At 36.5% G+C, this 18,267-nt stretch overlaps 1 protein-coding gene across 9 annotated transcripts in view; it reads right to left on the bottom strand.

Annotated features, from left to right (window-relative positions):
- The window catches only part of LARP1B (La ribonucleoprotein 1B), a 169,779-nt gene that overhangs the window by 10,815 nt on the left and 140,697 nt on the right, over nucleotides 1–18,267 (bottom strand). For 8 of the 9 annotated variants that reach the window (XM_073237050.1, XM_036997886.2, XM_036997882.2 and 5 more), the window contains 4 exons: nucleotides 10,773–10,933; nucleotides 10,250–10,394; nucleotides 990–1,099; nucleotides 172–299 (listed from right to left, as the gene is read on the bottom strand). In XM_073237050.1, coding sequence (XP_073093151.1) covers nucleotides 172–299; nucleotides 990–1,099; nucleotides 10,250–10,394; nucleotides 10,773–10,933 — 544 coding nt within the window. The remainder of the gene's footprint in view (nucleotides 1–171; nucleotides 300–989; nucleotides 1,100–10,249; nucleotides 10,395–10,772; nucleotides 10,934–18,267) is intronic. The other variant, XM_036997885.2, reaches the window with a different exon arrangement.

Below are 18,267 nucleotides of genomic sequence, written 5' to 3' on the forward strand. Positions count from 1 at the left end.
TGTACTATGTTTAAAAGCACCTATCTAAAAGTTTGATTTCAAAACCAGAAAGTTAAAATTTAAAAATAAAAAGTTAAAAAACAAGAATTTTATGATTAAAGTTTAAAAAATCACTGACAGTTCAAGATACAAGGGTAATAAAAAGAATACAGAAGAAAGACTTAAACTTACGTCAACATGGAAGTCTTCTAAACTTTTAAAGCTGCAGAGGTATTCCTGAAGTTTTGGGTCAATAGACTGCATCCTAGATTGAGAATATTTTAGGTAAGCCCAAAACTTTTCTAGTCCATACAGCTGACCTAATAATAGAGAAAATATACATGATAAATTATACAGAATTTTTTAAAAATGACTCATACTGAATATGGTCATACCAGCAATAAACAGTTTATACTTTATCTAGATCTTGAGAATAAGACATTGTAATGAGTAGCAGCAGTTAATAAGTACTGAGCAATTGATATGGAACAGGCATTTTTTAAGTTTTTTTTACATATTAAACTAATTCGAACCATATACAATACTGTAATATAAGTTCTGTTTTTATATTACTGATGAATACACTGAGGCTAACAGGGTTACATAACTTACTCAAGGTCATACAGCTACTAAGAAGTAGAAATGGGGTTCAGACCTAGGGAGCTAGCCCGGAGCCTACACTGTTACTGTGCTATTCCGCCTTTCTCAGCATATTGCTGATGTTACATAGGATTCTCACATAATGAAATATCAGTGAGTAGTCACGTTTGTCAAGGGAATAACGAAAAAATATAACTTCATAAAGGAAACACTTGGGAGTGGTTATTTTCTAACACCTCATAGGAAAGGCTCTCTTAGTATATAATGCCTCATCCTTCAAAACCTTAATAGTGGCTGAAGGTCTTAAATGGTATGACCTGAAGAAAAAAGTTATGAACTCCCTCCTTATTTATGTAGTGACTGTTTACAATTTTGTAATAGAGTAAGATAATTATTTTGCTTTGTTTTACCAGATTCGCAGTCCTTTTTGGTTTCTTCTTGGAAATCCTTAAAAATTTCTTGTCTGAATTTTTTTTCCAGTCCATAACTATAAAACCTGAACAGACATTCTAATCCATACCTGCAGTAAAAAAGGTTTATAATAAAATTTTTGCTATGACAATGAAAACATCTCATTTAGCAGCATTGATACAAGCAAACACAACACAAGTAATACCAAACAAAAAATAAAAGACAGACAGTGATGGTATATCCAGAAGAATGAATAGGGTTCTTTACAAGTTGCCAAGAAAAATAGGGTTACCAAGTACATCATTACACACTAACCTGTGTTCATTGCTTTGGCAGCTGTAAGTGATGCTATTCTTTAAGTTTGTATGAATCAAGGTTAAGGGAACTGAGGACTAAAGGAACAACAGCTCCAGATGGCAAATGTGTCCTGATAATACTCATGTGGGATCATATTATACTGTTATCAGTGGTCTCAACCTTGGCTACATATGAAAATTATGTGAAACGCTTTTAAAAAAAACACTGATACCCAGGCTTCACTCCAAATAAGTGAAATCAAAATCTCTGGCAGGGAGAGTAGGGTAACGCCTAAGCCTATTTCTTTCTGGAAAGCAGAATTGAGAACTTCTGTTTTTTATCAACAAAATGACATTTTAGAGGAACATCGGAATTCTCAGATCACTGGTAAAGACCAACAGACCACTGCAACATGTGGAATTTTACTCATTTTTTTAACAAATGAATTACAAAGATCATAACTATGAGCAAAATGCAACACAACTGCTGAAGTGAAGAGTAGGAGCAAATGACTAGCCTCTCAATGGTCATTTATTCATTTACCTCTCACTGTGAGATACCTTAGATGAGCAGAAAACATAAACAGAAGGAACTAAATTTAAACTGTAGGCTTATGATTACATCCCTGAGAATGGGAATAATAATATCCTACTTTTCAAAATAGATAATATTTGAAAAAGCACTTAGACAAGAGCTGGCATACTGAAGATATATACTAAGTATTATTCTCTTTTTCCTTCTTGAAGCCATCTTGCTGCTACTTTTAGTCAATGGATATACTTAGTACTGACACTCCTAATAAAAATAACCATTTATTGAGCACTTACTATATATCAGGTACTATGTTGAGTCTTCCACATGTTCAGTTTTGTTCAATATTTACAATAACCCACTGAGGGAATCTATAATAATTTCCTCCACTTTCAGATAAAGAACATAAAGCTACTGGCATTACAACTTGCCAAGGTCACAGTAAATGGGCTGCATCTCAAATCAAAGTCTGACTTCAAAGCCTTCAGGCACTTCACCACTGTTGTATATTTCCTAAGGAAGAGCTAATACAGTCTAGCCATGAACACTGTAGAAATAGACCCAAAGTTATAAAACACTGTTGAAAAGCTACTAGAGGATTCAAGATGGCAGCATGAAAGGTAAGACAGAGAACTCCTCCCAAAACTATATATAATATGAAAATATAGTTAATACAACTAATCATAAAAGAGCAACAGGAGAGAAGGCTACGCCAGACTGCATACACCTGGAGAACAGAGCAGATATCACTAAATGGTAACGTACCAAAGCCTTGATCCAGTGGGACCCAAGCCCTTCCCCCACCTGACCTAACTGGTGGGAGGAAGAGAAACAGAGCAGGAAGGGGATGGAAGCCTAGGACTGCTGAACACACAGCCCTGGAGATCTGCTTTGGGAGCACAAATCTACATTGCAGAGTGCTCTGGAGATTACTGGGGTTGGAAAGATAAGATAGGCAGAATACATGGAGAGACTGAGATTTCAGCTGTTTGTGGATGACAGGGATCCACAACTGGCTGCTCTCAGACAAAGGACAGGTGGGTGGTCTGAGAGGCTTCCTAAGCAGCAAGAGGGGGTGCTGAAGGGGCAGGGTTTGCACAGAGCTTGCTGCACAGGACAAGGGATAGGTGGACAAGGTTACCTGGGCATGCTCTGCCCAGCAGGTTGGGAGCTTTCAGGCTTCAGGAGCTCAATCCCCCTGGTTGGCCACTTAGCTCCGAGGCCCCGCACTGTGATACACAGCCTGCTGTAACTTCCTCATGGACTGCTGGCAATGGCTCACAACCAGCAGTCCTTGCCCTGACATGGCAGTCCTTGTCAGGCCAGCCAGAGGGGGGCCCTGCCTACAGCAGCTACAGACACAAAGTACAGAGGCTTACAAGAGGGTGCTCAGCCCACTGGCACTGACAGTGGAGAAAAGCACTGCAGCTGGGAGGCAGGAAACAGCTCTTTCCTCCCCCCAGGCACCAGCACTGCTCCCTGTGACCCCCGACATCACTCCAGAGATTAGAGCTTCTTGGCACTAGAGGGTCTCACATATAAATATGAAACATCAAAGAAACCTTGTTCAAACAAAAATCTCACAAACACCAGAAAAAGGGCCAAATGAAACTGAACTCACCAATCTTCCTGAAAGAGAGTTCAAAATAAAAATCATAAACATGCTCATGGAGGTAAAGGAAAATATCAAAGAATTCAAGGATGAATTTAGGATGGAGATTCAATCATTAAGAAATTCCATATATGAAATGAAACATACAATGTAGGGATTTAAAAGCAGATTAGATTTAGTAGAAGAGATGGCAAGAGGAACAGAAATTAAATAAGAGGAATACAAAGAAGCTGAGGCACAGAGAGAAAAATGGATATCTGAAAATGGAACAATATTGAGAGAACTGTGGGACAAATCCAAACGGAACAATATTTGCATTATAGGGGTAAGAGAAGAAGTAGAGAGAGAAAAAAGGATAGAAAGGGTCTTTGAGGAGGTAATTACTGAAAACTTCCACAATCTCGGGAAGGAGATAATCTCTCAGGCCGTGAAGGTGTCCAGATCTCCCAACACAAGGGATGCAAGGAGGACAACACCAAGACATATAATAATTAAAATGGCAAAGGTCAAGGAAAAGGACAGACATTTAAAAGCAGCTAGAGAAAAAAGATCACCTACAAAGGAAAACCCATCAGGCTATCACCAGACTTCTCAACAGAAACCTTACATGCTAGAGAGACTGTCATGATATATATTAAATGCAATGAAGCAGAAGGGCCTCTACCAAGAATACTCTGCCTGGCGAGATTATCATTTAAATTTGAAGGAGGGATTAAACAATTTTCAAATAAGCAAAAGCTGAAAGAATTTACCTCCCACAAACCACCTCTACAGTACACTTTGGAGAGACTGCTATATGCGGAAGTATTCCTAAGGCTAAATAGCTGTCACAAAGGGAAATAAAACCACAGGAAAGAAAGGACAATTAATTACTAAGCACATTCAAAAGCAAATCAACTACCCCCAAAGTCAATCAAGGGATAGACAAAGAGTATAGAATATGATACCTAATATACAAAGAATGGAGGAGGAAGAAAAAGGAGGAAAAAACCCCCACAACCTTTAGGTAGGGTTTGTAATAGCATACTAAGCGAGTTAAATTAGACTGTTAGATGGTAAGGGAATTAGCCTTGAACCTTTGGTAACCATGAATCTAAAGCCTGAAATGGCAGTAAGTACATACCTATCGATAACCACTCTGAATGTAAATGGTCTGAATGCACCATTCAAAAGGTATAGTGTCACTGAATGGATAAAAAATCAAGATCTGTCTATATGCTGCCTACAAGAGACTCATTTCAAGTCTCAAGGCATACACAGACTGAAAGTAAAGGGATGCAAAAAGATATTTCATGCAACTAACAGGGAGAAAAAAGCAGGAGTTGCAGTAAGTGTATCAGACAAAATAGACCTCATAAAAAAGAAAGTCACAAGAGACAAAGAAGGATATTACATAATGATAAAGGGGTCAGTCCAACAAGAGGATATAACTATTGTAAATATCTATGCAACCGATACAGGATTACTTACATATGTGAAACAAATACTAACAGAATTAAAGGGGGAAACAGAATGCAATGCCTTCATTTTAGGAGACTTCAACACACCACTCACTCCAAAGGACAGATTAACCAGACAGAAAATAAGAAAGGAGACAGACACATGGAACAACCTATTAAAACAGATGGACCTAACAAACATCTACAGAACACTCCATCCAAAAGCAACAGGATACACATTCTTCTCAAGTGCACATGGAATATTTTCAAGAATAGATCATCTACTATGCCACAAAAAGAGCCTCAATAAATTCAAAAAGATGGAAATTGTACCAACAGCTTCTCAGATCACAAAGGTATAAAACAAGAAATAAATTACACAAAGAAAATGAAAAAGCCAAAAAACACAGTCATAATAACATCCTCCTAAATAACCAATTGAACAATGACCAAATAAAAACAGAGATTAAGCAATATATGGAGACAAATGACAACAATAATTCAACACTACATAATCTGTGGGACACAGCAAAGGCCGTGCTAAGAGGGAAGTATACTGCAATACAAGGCTACCTCAGGAAAGAAGAACAGTCCCATATAAGCAGTCTAAACTCACAATTAACAAAACTAGAAAAAAAGAAGAAATGAGGCCCAAAGTCGGTAGAAGGAGGGACATAATAAAGATAAGAACATAAATAAATAAAATCAAGAAGAATAAAACAATACGAAGAATCAATGAAAGCAGGAGTTTGCTCTTCGAGAATATAAAGAAAATAGATAAATCCCTAGCCAGACTTATCAAGAAAAAGAATCTACACACATAAACAGAATCAGAAATGAGAAAGGAAAAACCACTACGGACACCACAGAAATAAAAAGAATTATTAGAGAATACTATGAAAAATTATATGCTAAAAAAAAAAGGATAACCTAGAAAAAATGTACAACTTTCTAGAAAAATACAACCTCCCAAGACTGACCAAGGAAGAAAGAGAAAAATCTAAACAGACCAATTACCAGCAACAAAATTGAATTGGTAATGAAAAAACTACCCAAGAAAAAAATACCCAGGCCAGATGGATTCACCGCTGAATTTTATCAGACATTTAGGGAAGACATAAAACCCTTTCACCTTAAAGTTTTCCAAAAAATAGAAGAGGAAGGAATACCTCCAAATTCATCTATGAAGCAAGCATCACTATAATAATAAAACCAGGCAAAGACACCACAAAAAAAGAAAATTACAGACCAGTATCACTAATGAATATAGATGCAAAAATATGCAACAAGATATTAGCAAATCGAATTCAAAAATACATCAAAAGGACCATACACCATAATCAAGTGGGATTCATCTCAGGGATGCAAGGATGGTACTACATTAGAAAATCCATCAACATCATCCACTACATCAACAAAAAGGAGGACAAAAACCACATGATCATCTCGACAGAGGCTGAAAAAGAATTTAACAAAATTCAACACCAAGTCATGATAAAAACTCAACAAAATGGGTATAGAGGGCAAGTACCTCAATATAATAAAGGCCATATATGATGAACCCAAAGCCACCATCATAATTAACAGCATGAAGCTGAAAGCTTTTCCTTTAAGATCATGAACAAGACAAGGATGACCACTCTCCCCACTTTTATTCAACATACTTCTGGAGGTCTCACCATCGCAATCAGACAACACAAAGAAATAAAAAGCATCCAGATTGGTAAAGAAGAAGTTAAACTGTCATTGTTTGCAGATGACATGATATTATACATAAAAAACCCTAAAGAACCCACTCCAAAACTACTAGACCTAATAAACGAATTCAGCAAAGTTGCAGGATACAAAATTAATATACAGAAATTTGTCACTTTCCTATGCACTAATGATGAACTAGCAGAAAGAGAAATCAGGAAAACAATTCCACTCATAACTGCATCGAAAAGAATAAAATACCTAGCAATAAACCTAACCAAGGAAGTGTAAGACCTATACTCTGAAAACTACAATATACTCATGAGAGAAATTAAAGAAGATACCAATAAATGGAAACACCTCCAGTGCTCATGGACAGGAAGAACTAATATTGTCAAAATGGCCATTTTTCCTAAAGTAATCTACAGTTTCAATGCAATCCTTATCAAAATACCAACAGCATTCTTCAATGAACTAGAGCAAATAGTTCTAAAACTCATATGGAACCACAAAAGATCCCAAATAGCCAAAGCAATGCTGCGAAGGAAGAATAAAGCAGGGGGGATTATGCTCCCTATCTTCAAGCTCTACTACAAAGCCACAGTAATCAAGACAGTTTGGTAGTGGCACAAGAACAGACCCATAGACCAATGGAACAGACTAGAGAGCCCTGATATAAACCCAACTATATATGGTCAATTAATATGATAAACGATGTGAAAATGACAGCCTCTTCAACAGCTGGTGTTGGCAAAACTGGACAGCTACATGCAAGAGAATGAAACTGGATTACTGTCTAACCCCACACACAAATGTAAACTCAAATGGATCAAAGACCTGAATATAAGTCATGAAACTATAAAACTCTTAAAAGCAAACATAGGCAAAATTCTTGAATATAAACATGAGCAACTTTTTTCTGAACACATCTCTTCAGGCAGGGCGAACAAAATAGAAAATAAATAAATGGGAATACATCATGCTAAAAAGCTCCTGTATTGCAGAGGACACCATCAGCAGAACAAAAATGCATCCTACAGTATGGGAGAATATATTTGTAAATGACATATCTCACAAGGGGTTAACAAAAAAAAAGTATAAAGAACTCACATGCCTCAACACCCAAAAAACAAATAACCCTATTAAAAAATGGGCAGGGGATATGAACAGACACTTCTCCAAAGAAGAAATTCAGATGGCACACAGGCACATGAAAAGATGCTCCATGTTGCTAATTATCAGGGAAATGCAAATTAAATGACAATGAGATATCACCTCACACCAGATAGGATGGCCAACATAGGAAAGTCTAGGAACTACAAATGCTGGTGAGGATGTGAGAAAGGGGAACCCTCTTACACTGCTGGTGGGAATGTAAACTACTTCAATCATTGTGGAAAGCAGTACAGACATTCCTCACAAAACTCAAAATAGAAATACCATTTGACCCAGGAATTCCACTCCTAGGAATTTACCCTATGAATGCAGGAGCCCAGTTTGAAAAAAGACATGAGCACCCCTATGTTTATTGCAGCACTATTTACAGTAGCCAAGAATTGGAAGCAACCTACATGTCCATCAGTAGATGAATGGATAAAGAAGGTGTGGTACATATACACAATGGAATATTATTTAGCCACAAAAAGAAAACAAATCCTACCATTTGCAACAACATGGATGGAGCTAGAGGGTATTATGCTCAGTGAAATAAGCCATGCAGAGAAAAACAAGTACCAAATGATTTCACTCATCTGTGGAGCATAAGAACAAAGCAAAAACTGAAGGAATAAAACAGTACAGACTCACAGAACCCAAGAACGGACTAACAGTTACCAAAGGCAAAGGGACTGGGGAGGGTGGGCCGGAAGGGAGAAAGGGAATAAGAGGCATTACAATTAGCACACATAACGTGGGTGGGGGGCATGGGGAAGGCAGTATAGCACAGAGAATACAAGTAGTGACTCAATGGCAGCTTACTACGCTGATAGACAGTGAGTGTAATAGGGTATGTGGTGGGGACTTGATAATGGTGGAATCTAGTAACTACAATGTTGCTTATGTGATTGTATATTAATGATAGCAAAAAAAAAAAAAAAAACTACTACAAGCATACACAGAGTACGGGAAAATAGAAGAGGAACTCCTAACCTAGACTTGGGTAGGAATAGGATCAGAAAAGTTGTCAGAAAGTTCTTAGAAATAAACGGAAATTGTTTGTATAAACAGCAAAATATGCTGAGATTAATTTTTACAATGGCTTTTAAACTTCTCCAAGACCAATAGAATAAAAATATTTTACTTTGTGGCCAAATCGACACAACATTCACAACATGTACATAAAAGCATACATAAGTTTTGCAAACAATTCTTAAATTTGTATATATGTATGAATTGTGAAGCAAGTTTACAATTTTGATCTAGGTAAAAAATAGATTTATTTTTACACAAGTCAATACAAATGTAAACTTCTTTTAAAAATTTATTTGCAGCATCTTGTATTCCTCTTGAAGATCACAATATCTGATCAACAGTATATTCTTATCTGAGACTTAGAATAGAAATCCATTTTTAGAACTTGAAGAAAAGTAAATCTAGGTAAATACTGAGTGGAAAATTATTTTTATTCTCTCTCTTCTTCCTTTCTCCTCTTCCCAGGAATAGGTTGCTAGCATTAGCCCACTTTATATTCCTTCTTACTACCCTCTTAGTCTGGTCTCAACTCAGTACTATAGGCACTCTCAAAACCTACCCTAATATTTCTCAAGGATGCAAGACCTACCTGGACAAAAAGAGTCAGCAAAGCAGAGGGAGGAAGAAATGAATAAGCAGAGATAAGATTATGTACAGATGTCTAGCGCTAGAGAGCTTGATTCATTCAGAGAACATGGAGTTCAGTAGCACTGTTACCTACAGAACTAGTAGGAAAGAAGGAGATTGGACAGGTGAGTCAGGACATACCATGAGAGACTTTACTTTTTCTTGGATCAAGGAATCTTTACAATGGGTTTGGCTCTGAGCATGTATCAATTAGGAGATGTATATGCACATGCAAGGGAAGTCTGTAATAGTGGGGGCAAGAAGAAAATTCTCTTTCAAATTTCATTTGCCTTTATGTCAGCCCCTAAGATGGTTCCAAATGGTTCCAACCTCCTGGTATTCACAACCTTGTATAGTCCCTTCCTCCACTGTTCCAGAGCTGGACTGTGTGAACAACACACTACAGCAGAAGCGATGGTATGTCACTAAACTGAGGTTCCATCTTGGAAATTCTCCCTCTTTCTTAGATCACTTGCTCTGGATGAAATCATATCGTAAAATGTCCTATGGGAGGCCTATGTGGCAGGAACTGAAGCTTCCTGACAACAGCCATGTTAATGAGCTTGAAGAGGATCCTGCCCCATTCAGCACCATGACTCCAATCTTGTGAGACTTCTGAGCCAGAACCACCTAACTGAGCTGTTCTTGGAATCTCGACCCTTACAAACTGTGAATTCATAAATGTTTGTTGTTTTCATCCTGTGAGTTTTGGGATAATTTCCTATATAGTGACAGGCAAGTAATACAGCTCTCCCTCTAGGGATGTTGTGTTACTTTTGCAGTTCAAAACTGGGCTACTACAGTACCAGCTTTTAAATTGTTTTTTAAGAATGTCCTCCAAGTGTAAAAACATGAGAAAATAGCTCACCTATAATTTTCTTTTGCATCTTCCCAGGCAAGTTGTCTGAATTCCTCATACATTTTTTTATTGAAGTAATCTCTGAGGAAAAAGGACCAGAAACGGAAGAGGGTATTCATTTCTTGGGACTGGCCAATTCCCAAGCGTGTTCTCTCTGGAAAAAGTTAATAGAACATTTTTTTTCATTAAAGATACTTACTGAAGTCAAAACAGCAGATGTTTAACATAAGGCAAGTTTAAACACATTAAAAATGTATTTGGGTATCTTCTAAATAAAGGACGAACATTAATCCATTTTCTGACTCACTGCTCAAATTTAAGCATTAGTTAATAATATCAAAAATACACTAAACTATAATTCCTAATGTGTCTAACCTACAAATACATGAATAAAGATATATATAAACACAGTTACTTAAGGTAATTAAAAATATTACAAAATAAAAGAATAACCTATTAAGTGCTACAATTTGAATTTTTTAGGATTATGCTTTAATTTTAAATATAATTATGTAAAGGACAAGCATCTTACCACTTAGGCACCTCCGATGATACTTGTGGTATACATGTTGGGTAAAGCCATTTTCCTTCAAAAGCTCATGAGAAGGGTGCTGGAACTTTGGGAATGAATGAGGAATATATCCGTAACTTCCTACTAGGGGTGCACCTTCTGAAGGTGAAGCATTTGAAGTGCTGTTTGAGGAGGGGGGGAAAAAGCCTTCAAACTGAAATATCAAGAATCAAGTATTTAAACCAATTTGCACTATTTGTTGATTACCGAGAGTCTGAGCAGTGGAAAAGACACTAGTCCCTAAAATTTTCCTACACTAATGACATAAAGATCCACATGTACATTGCTATTTGGGCTCAACACACAGTTAAATTCAGATGCTGATAAACAACATAGTCACAAACTCTCAAACTACAACAAACTGAGTAACTTACTGCAATTCTACATATCAATTTTAGTTCTGAAATGTCTCTTAAATCTGTCTTTTTCTTTTTATCTGTACCCATTAATCAAATTTAGGCTTTCCTCCTCTTTCACTCGAACTAACTCATCTTGTTTTTCCAATCTCCCTTCAGAAGACGATATAAAGAAATGATTCTCAACATGCAGTCTGGATGCTTGGATGGGTTCCCAAGAGCCTTTCAGAAAGTCTGCAAGGTCAAAACTATTTTCCCAATAATACTGAGATATTATTTGCCCTTTCCAGTGTGTCTACATTTGTACTGATAGTACTAAAGCACTGGTGTATAAAACTGCTGATGCAAATTAAGGAAATGACACCTAACTTGACTTACTAGTGATTGTACTATTCACCTCTGTGCACTTGCAATTTTTCAAAAATGACCTTTCAGTTTAAGATGTCCTCAGTGAAGCAAAAAAATTAACTTTATAAACTCTCAACTCTTGAGTAGATATCTTATGGTGACAAAATGCAACAGCTTTAGTTTAAAAAAATAAAGTTCTGAAAGTGTGTCACAACAATGTGAATACTCATAGCACTACTGAATTGTTCACTTAAAAATGATTAAGATGGGAAATTTTATGCTTATATGTTTTTAGAAAAAATGGGATGGAAGCATAAAGCACTTTTGTAGCATATCAAATTACAATGATGTTGTTATAGACTAAATGATGAATTTCAGTGTAGTGGTAATTTCAGGAGGTAATTAAGTTACAAGCACACAGCTCTCATAAGTGGGTTAAATACCCTAGTAAGAGACATGAGAGAGCTTGATTCCTTTCTTTGTGCTCTCTACCATGTGAGGATATAACAAGAAGACTATAAGAGTCTATTTCAGTTTTGTTTGTTTTTTAGATTCCATATATAAGTGAAATCATATTGTATTTGTCTTTGTCTGTCTGACTTACTTCACTTAGCCTCTAGGTCCATCCATGTTGTCACAATGACAAGATTTCATTCTTTTTTTATGGCTGAGTAATATTCTGTTGTACATGTGTACCACATCATTTTTATCCATTCATTATAGATGGACATTTGGGTTGTTTCCATATTTTTGCTATTGTAAATAATGCTATGACAAAATCAGGAGTTCATATATCTTTTTGGATTAGTGATTTTGTTTTCTTCAGGTAAACTTCCAGAAGTGGGATTCCTAGGTTATATAGTATTTCTATTTTTAGTTTTCTGACAAATAACCATGGTTTCCATTGTGTCTGCTCCAATTTGCAATCCTACAAGCCAGTGTGTGAAGGCTCCCTTTACTCCACATCCTTGCTAACACTTGTTATTTCTTGTCTTTTGGATAGTGGCCATTCTGACTGGTGTGAGGTGATACCTCACTGTGGTTTTGATTTACATTTTCCTGACGATTTGTGATATTGAGCATCTCTTAATGTATTTGTTAGCTATCTGTATGTTTTCTTTGGAAAAATATCTATTCAGGTCCTCTGTTGATTATTTTTTAATTGTAGTATTGTTGATATACAATCTTATATTGGTAACAAATGTACAACACACAGTGGTTCAACAGCTACTCATAATATTAAATCCTCACCTCCTCTAGTGTGGTTACTATCTATCAACAGAAAAATGTTACAGAATCATTGACTATATTCTCCATGATGTAATACCATCCCCATGTCTCTATCCATTTTTTAATGGCAATTGTTTGTTTGGTGCTGAGTTGTATGAGTTCTTTATATATTTTGGATATAGCCCTTTATCAGATATATCATTTGCAATTATAGCTCCCATATGGTAGGTTGATTTTTTTGTTTTGTTGATGGTTTCTTTTGCTGTACAGAAATATTTTTAGTTTCACATAGTTTTACTTATTTTTCCTTTTGTTTCCCTTGCATGGGGAGACGTATCCAGAAAAAATTACTAATGATGTTTAAAAGTTTACTGCCTATGTTTTCTTTTAGAAGTTTCCTGGTTTCAGGTCTTATATTTAGGTCTTTAACCCTGAGTTTATTTTTGTGTATGGCATGAGACAGTGATCCAGTTTCATTCTTTTGCATGTAGCTGTCCAGTTTACTTAACACTATTTACTTATGAGACTGTCTTTTCCCCATTGTATATTCTTGCCTTGTCTTATATTAATTGACTATATATACAAAGGTATGGGTTTATTTCTGGGCTCCCTATTCGGTTCCACTGATCCATGTTATCTGCTCTTGTGCCATTACTATTCTGTTTTGATTAGTATAGCTTTTTAGTATAGTTTGAAACCTGGGATTGTGGTACATTCAGCTTTGTTCTTCTTTCTCAAGCCTGCTTTGGCTATTTGGGGTTTCTTGTGGTTCCATAAAAAGTTTAGGATTATTTGCTCTAGTTTAGGGGAAAATGCCATTGGGATTTTGATAGGGATTGCACTGAATCTGTAGATTGCTTTGGGCAGTGTGGCCATTTTAAAAGTAATGATTCTTCCTATCCATGAACATGGAATAGCTTTCCATTTATCTATGTCTTAGTTACTTTCTTTCATCAATGTCATATTTCTCAGCATATAGGTCTTTCATTTCCTTGCTTGAATTTATTACTAGGTATTTTATTCTTTTTCATGCAATTGTAAGTGGGATTGATTTCTTAATTTCTGTTAGTTGCATTTTGTTTTAAATACAAATCTATATTTAGACTGCTTTGGCTACAATAACCAAATACAACAGCCTGGGTGACTTAAATAACAAAAATTTATCTTCTCAATGTTCTGCAGGCCACAGTAAAAGGGCAAAGGACCAGTAGCATTGGATTCTGATGAGGCCTTGCTTCCTGGCTTACAGAGAGCCACCTTCTGAATGTGTCCTCACATGTCTTTTCCTCTGTCTATATGCAGTGAGATCTCTATAGTCTCTTCCTCTTCTTATAAGGATACCAGTCCTATTCAATTAGGGTACCATCTTTATAACTTCATTAAGCCTTAATGATGTTCAAAAAGGCCCTGTTTCCAAATAAATTCATGTTGGGGGTTAGGGCGTCAACATGTAATTTTGAGGAGACACAATTCAGTACATAAAATCATCCTAGTGGGTGTGAAGAGGATTCTTATAATGGTTTTTTTACTTGAAGTTCTCTAAAAATTATGATGTTTAACATCTTTCCTTTTTTTAAAAATTTTTATTAACGTATGATTGATATACTCTTATGAAGCTTTCACATGAAAAAATAAAGTAGTTACTACATTTACCCATATTATCAAGTCCCCACCCGTACCCCAGTGCAGTCACTGTCCATCAGTGCACCAAATTGCCAGAGATCCACTACGTCCCTTGATACACTTTTCTCCCCATGATCCCCCTCACCATGTGTCCTAAACATAATGCCCCTCGGTCCCCTTCTCCCTCCCTCGCTACTGGCCCTCCCACACCCCTCCCCTTTGATAACCACTAGTTCATTCTTGGAGTCTCTGAGTCTCCTGCCATTTTGTTCCTTCAGTTTTGCTTCATTGTTATACTCCACAAAGAGGAAAATCATTTTGCATTTATCTTTCTCCACCAGGCTTATTTCACTGAGCATAATATCCTCCAGCTCCATCGATTTTGTTGCAAATGGTAGGATGTTTCTTTCTTATGGCTGAATAGTATTCCATTGTATATATGTACCACATATTCTTTATCCATTCATCTACTGAAGGACACTTAGGTTGCTTCCATATCTTGGCTATTGTAAAAAGTGCTGCGATAAACATAGGGGTGCATATGCCTTTTTGAATCTGAGAAGTTGTATTCTTTGGGTATATTCCAAGGAGTGGGGTTCCAGGGTCAAATTGTATTTCTATTTTTAATTTTTTGAGGAACCTCCATATTTATTTCCACAATGGTTGAACTAGCTAACATTCCCACCAGCAGTGTAAGAGGGTTCCCCTTTCTCTGCATCCTCACCATCATTTGTTGTTCTTAGTCTTTTCGATACTGGCCATTCTCACTGGTGTGAGGTGATATCTCATTGTGGTTTTAATTTGCATTTCTCTGATGATGAGTGATATGGAGCATCTTTTCATGTGTCTGTTGGCCATCTGAATTTCTTCTTTGGAGAACTGTCTCTTCATATCCTCTGCCCATTTGTTAATCAGGTTGTGTGCTTTTTGGGTGTTGAGGTGCATAGTTCTATATATATTTTGGATGTCAATCCCTTGTCAGATATGTCATTTACAAATACATTCTCCAACACTGCAGGACGCCTTTTTGTTTTGTTGATAATGTCCTTTGCCATACAAAAACTTTTCAGTTTGATGTAGTCCCATGAGTTCATTTTTGCTTTTCTTTCCCTTTCTCGAGAAGATGGGTTGAGGAAGAAGTTGCTCATGCTTATATTCAGGAGATGTTTGCCTATGTTATCTTCTAAGAGTTTTATGGTTTCATGACTTACATTCAAGTCTTTAATCCATTTCGAGTTTACTTTAGTGTATAGGGTTAAAAAATAATCCAGTTTCATTCTCTTGCATGTAGCTGTCCAGTTTTGCCAACACCAGCTGTTGAAGAGGCTGTCATTTCCCCATTGTATGTCCATGCCTCCTTTATTGTATATTAATTGACCATATATGGTTGAGTTTATATCAGGGCTCTCTAGTCTGTTCCATTGGTCTATGGGGCTGTTCTTCAGCCACTACCAAATTGTCTTGATGACTGTGGCTTTGTAGTACAGCTTGAAGTTGGGGAGCATAATTCCCACTGCTTTATTCTTCTTTCTCAGAATTGCTTTGGCTATTCGAGGTCTTTTGTGGTGCCATATGAATTTTAGGATGATTTTCTATAGTTCGTTGAAGAATGCAGTTGGTATTTTGATAGGAATTGCATTGAATCTATAGATTGCTTTAGGCAGGATGGCCATTTTGACAATATTAATTCTTCCGATCCATGAGCATGGGATGTGTTTCCATTTATTGGTATCTTCTTTAATTTCTCTCATGAGTGTCTTGTAGCTTTCAGAGTATAGGTCTTTCACTTCCTTCGTTAGGTTTATTCCTAGGTATTTTATTCTTTTTGATGCAATTGTGAATGGAATTGTTTTCCTGATTTCTCTCTCTGCTAGTTCATTGTTAGTGTATAGGAATGCCACATATTTCTGTGTATTAATTTTGTATCCAGCAACTTTGCTGAATTCATATATTAGATCTAGTGGTTTTGGAGTGGATTCCTTGTGGTTTTTTATGTACAATATCATGTCATCTGCAAACAGGGACAGTTTAACTTGTTCCTCGCCAATCTGGATGCCTTTTATTTCTTTGTGTTGTCTGATTGCCGTGGCTAGGACCTCCAGTACTATACTGAATAGAAGTGGGGAGAGTGGTCATCCTTGTCTTGTTCCTGATCTTAAAGGAAAAGCTTTCAGCTTCACGCTGTTAAGTATAATGTTGGCTGTGCGTTTGTCATATATGGCCTTTATTATGTTGAGGTACTTGCCCTCTATACCCATTTTGTTGAGAGTTTTTATCATGAATGGATGTTGAATTTAGCCAAATGCTTTTTCAGCATCTATGGAGATGATTATGTGGTTTTTGTCCTTCTTTTTCTTGATGTGGTGGATGGGATGATGTTGATGGATTTTTGAATGTTGTACCATCCTTGCATCCCTGGAATAAATCCTACTTGATCATGATGGATGATCTTTTTGAAGTATTTTTGAATTTGGTTTGCTAATATTTTGTTGAGTATTTTTGCATCTATGTTCATCAGGGATACTGGTCTGTAATTTTCTTTTTTTGTGGTGTCCTTGCCTGGTTTTGGTATCAGAGTGATGCTAGCCTCAGAATGAGTTTGGGAGTATTCCCTTCTCTTCTATTTCTTGGAAAACTTTAAGGAGAATGGGTATTAGTTCTTCACCAAATGTTTGATAAAATATAGCAGTGAAGCCATTTGGTCCAGGGATTTTGTTCTTAGGTAGGTTTTTGATTACCAGTTCAATTTCGTTGCTGGTAATTGGTCTGTTCAGATATTGTTTCTTCTTGGTCAGCCTTGGAAGGTTGTATGTTTCTAGAAAGTTGTCCATTTCTTCTAGGTTATCCAGTTTGTTAGCATATAATTTTTCATAGTATTCACTAATAATTGTATTTCTGTGGTGTCTGTAGTAATTTTCCTTTCTCATTTCTGATTCTGTTTATATGTGTAGACTCTCTTTTTTTTCTTCAGAAGTGTGGCTATGGGTTTGTCCATTTTGTTTATTTTCTCAAAGAACCAGCTCTTGCTTTCATTGATTATTTCTATTGTTTTATTCTTCTCAATTTTATTTCTTTCTGCTCTAATCTTTATTATGTCCCTCCTACTGATTTTGGGCCTCATTTGTTCTTCTTTTTCTAGTTTTATTAACTGTGAATTTAGACTGCTTATATGAAATTGTTCTTCTTTTTCAGGTAGGCCTGTATTGCAATATACTTTCCTCTTAGCACAGACTTGGCTGCGTCCCACAGATTTTGTGGTGTTGAATTATTGTTGTCATTTGTCTGTATATATTGCTTGATCTCTGTTTTAATTTGGTCATTGATCTGTTGGTTATTTAGGAGCATGCTGTGCAGCCTCCATGTGTTTGTGGGATTTTTCATTTTCTTTGTGTCATTTATTTCTAGTTTCATACCTTTGTGGTCTGAGAAACTGGCTGGCACAATTTCAATCTTTTTGAATTTACTGAGGCTCTTTATGTGGCCTAGTGTGTATTCTGGAAAATGTTTCATGTGCACTTGAGAAGAATGTGTATCCTGCTGCTTTTGGATGTAGAGTTCTGTAGATGTTCATTAGGTCCTTCTGTTCTATTGTGTTGTTCAGTACCTCTGTCTCCTTACTTATCTTCTGTCTGGTTGGTCTGTCCTTCAGAGTGAGTGGAGTATTGAAGTCTCCTAGAATGAATGCATTGCATTCTATTTCCCCTTTTAATTCCGCTGGTATTTGTTTCACATATGTGGGTGCTCCTGTGTTTGGAGCACTGATATTTACAATGGTTATAACTTCTTGTTGGATTGACCCGTTTATCATTATGTAATGCCCTTCTTTGTCTGTTGTTACTTTCTGTGTTTTGAAGTTTATTTTGTCTGATACTAGTACTGCAACTCCTGCTTTTTCCTCT

The sequence above is a fragment of the Manis javanica genome, chromosome 5 (genome assembly GCF_040802235.1).
Source record: "Manis javanica isolate MJ-LG chromosome 5, MJ_LKY, whole genome shotgun sequence".
Classification (NCBI taxonomy): Eukaryota; Metazoa; Chordata; class Mammalia; order Pholidota; family Manidae; genus Manis; species Manis javanica.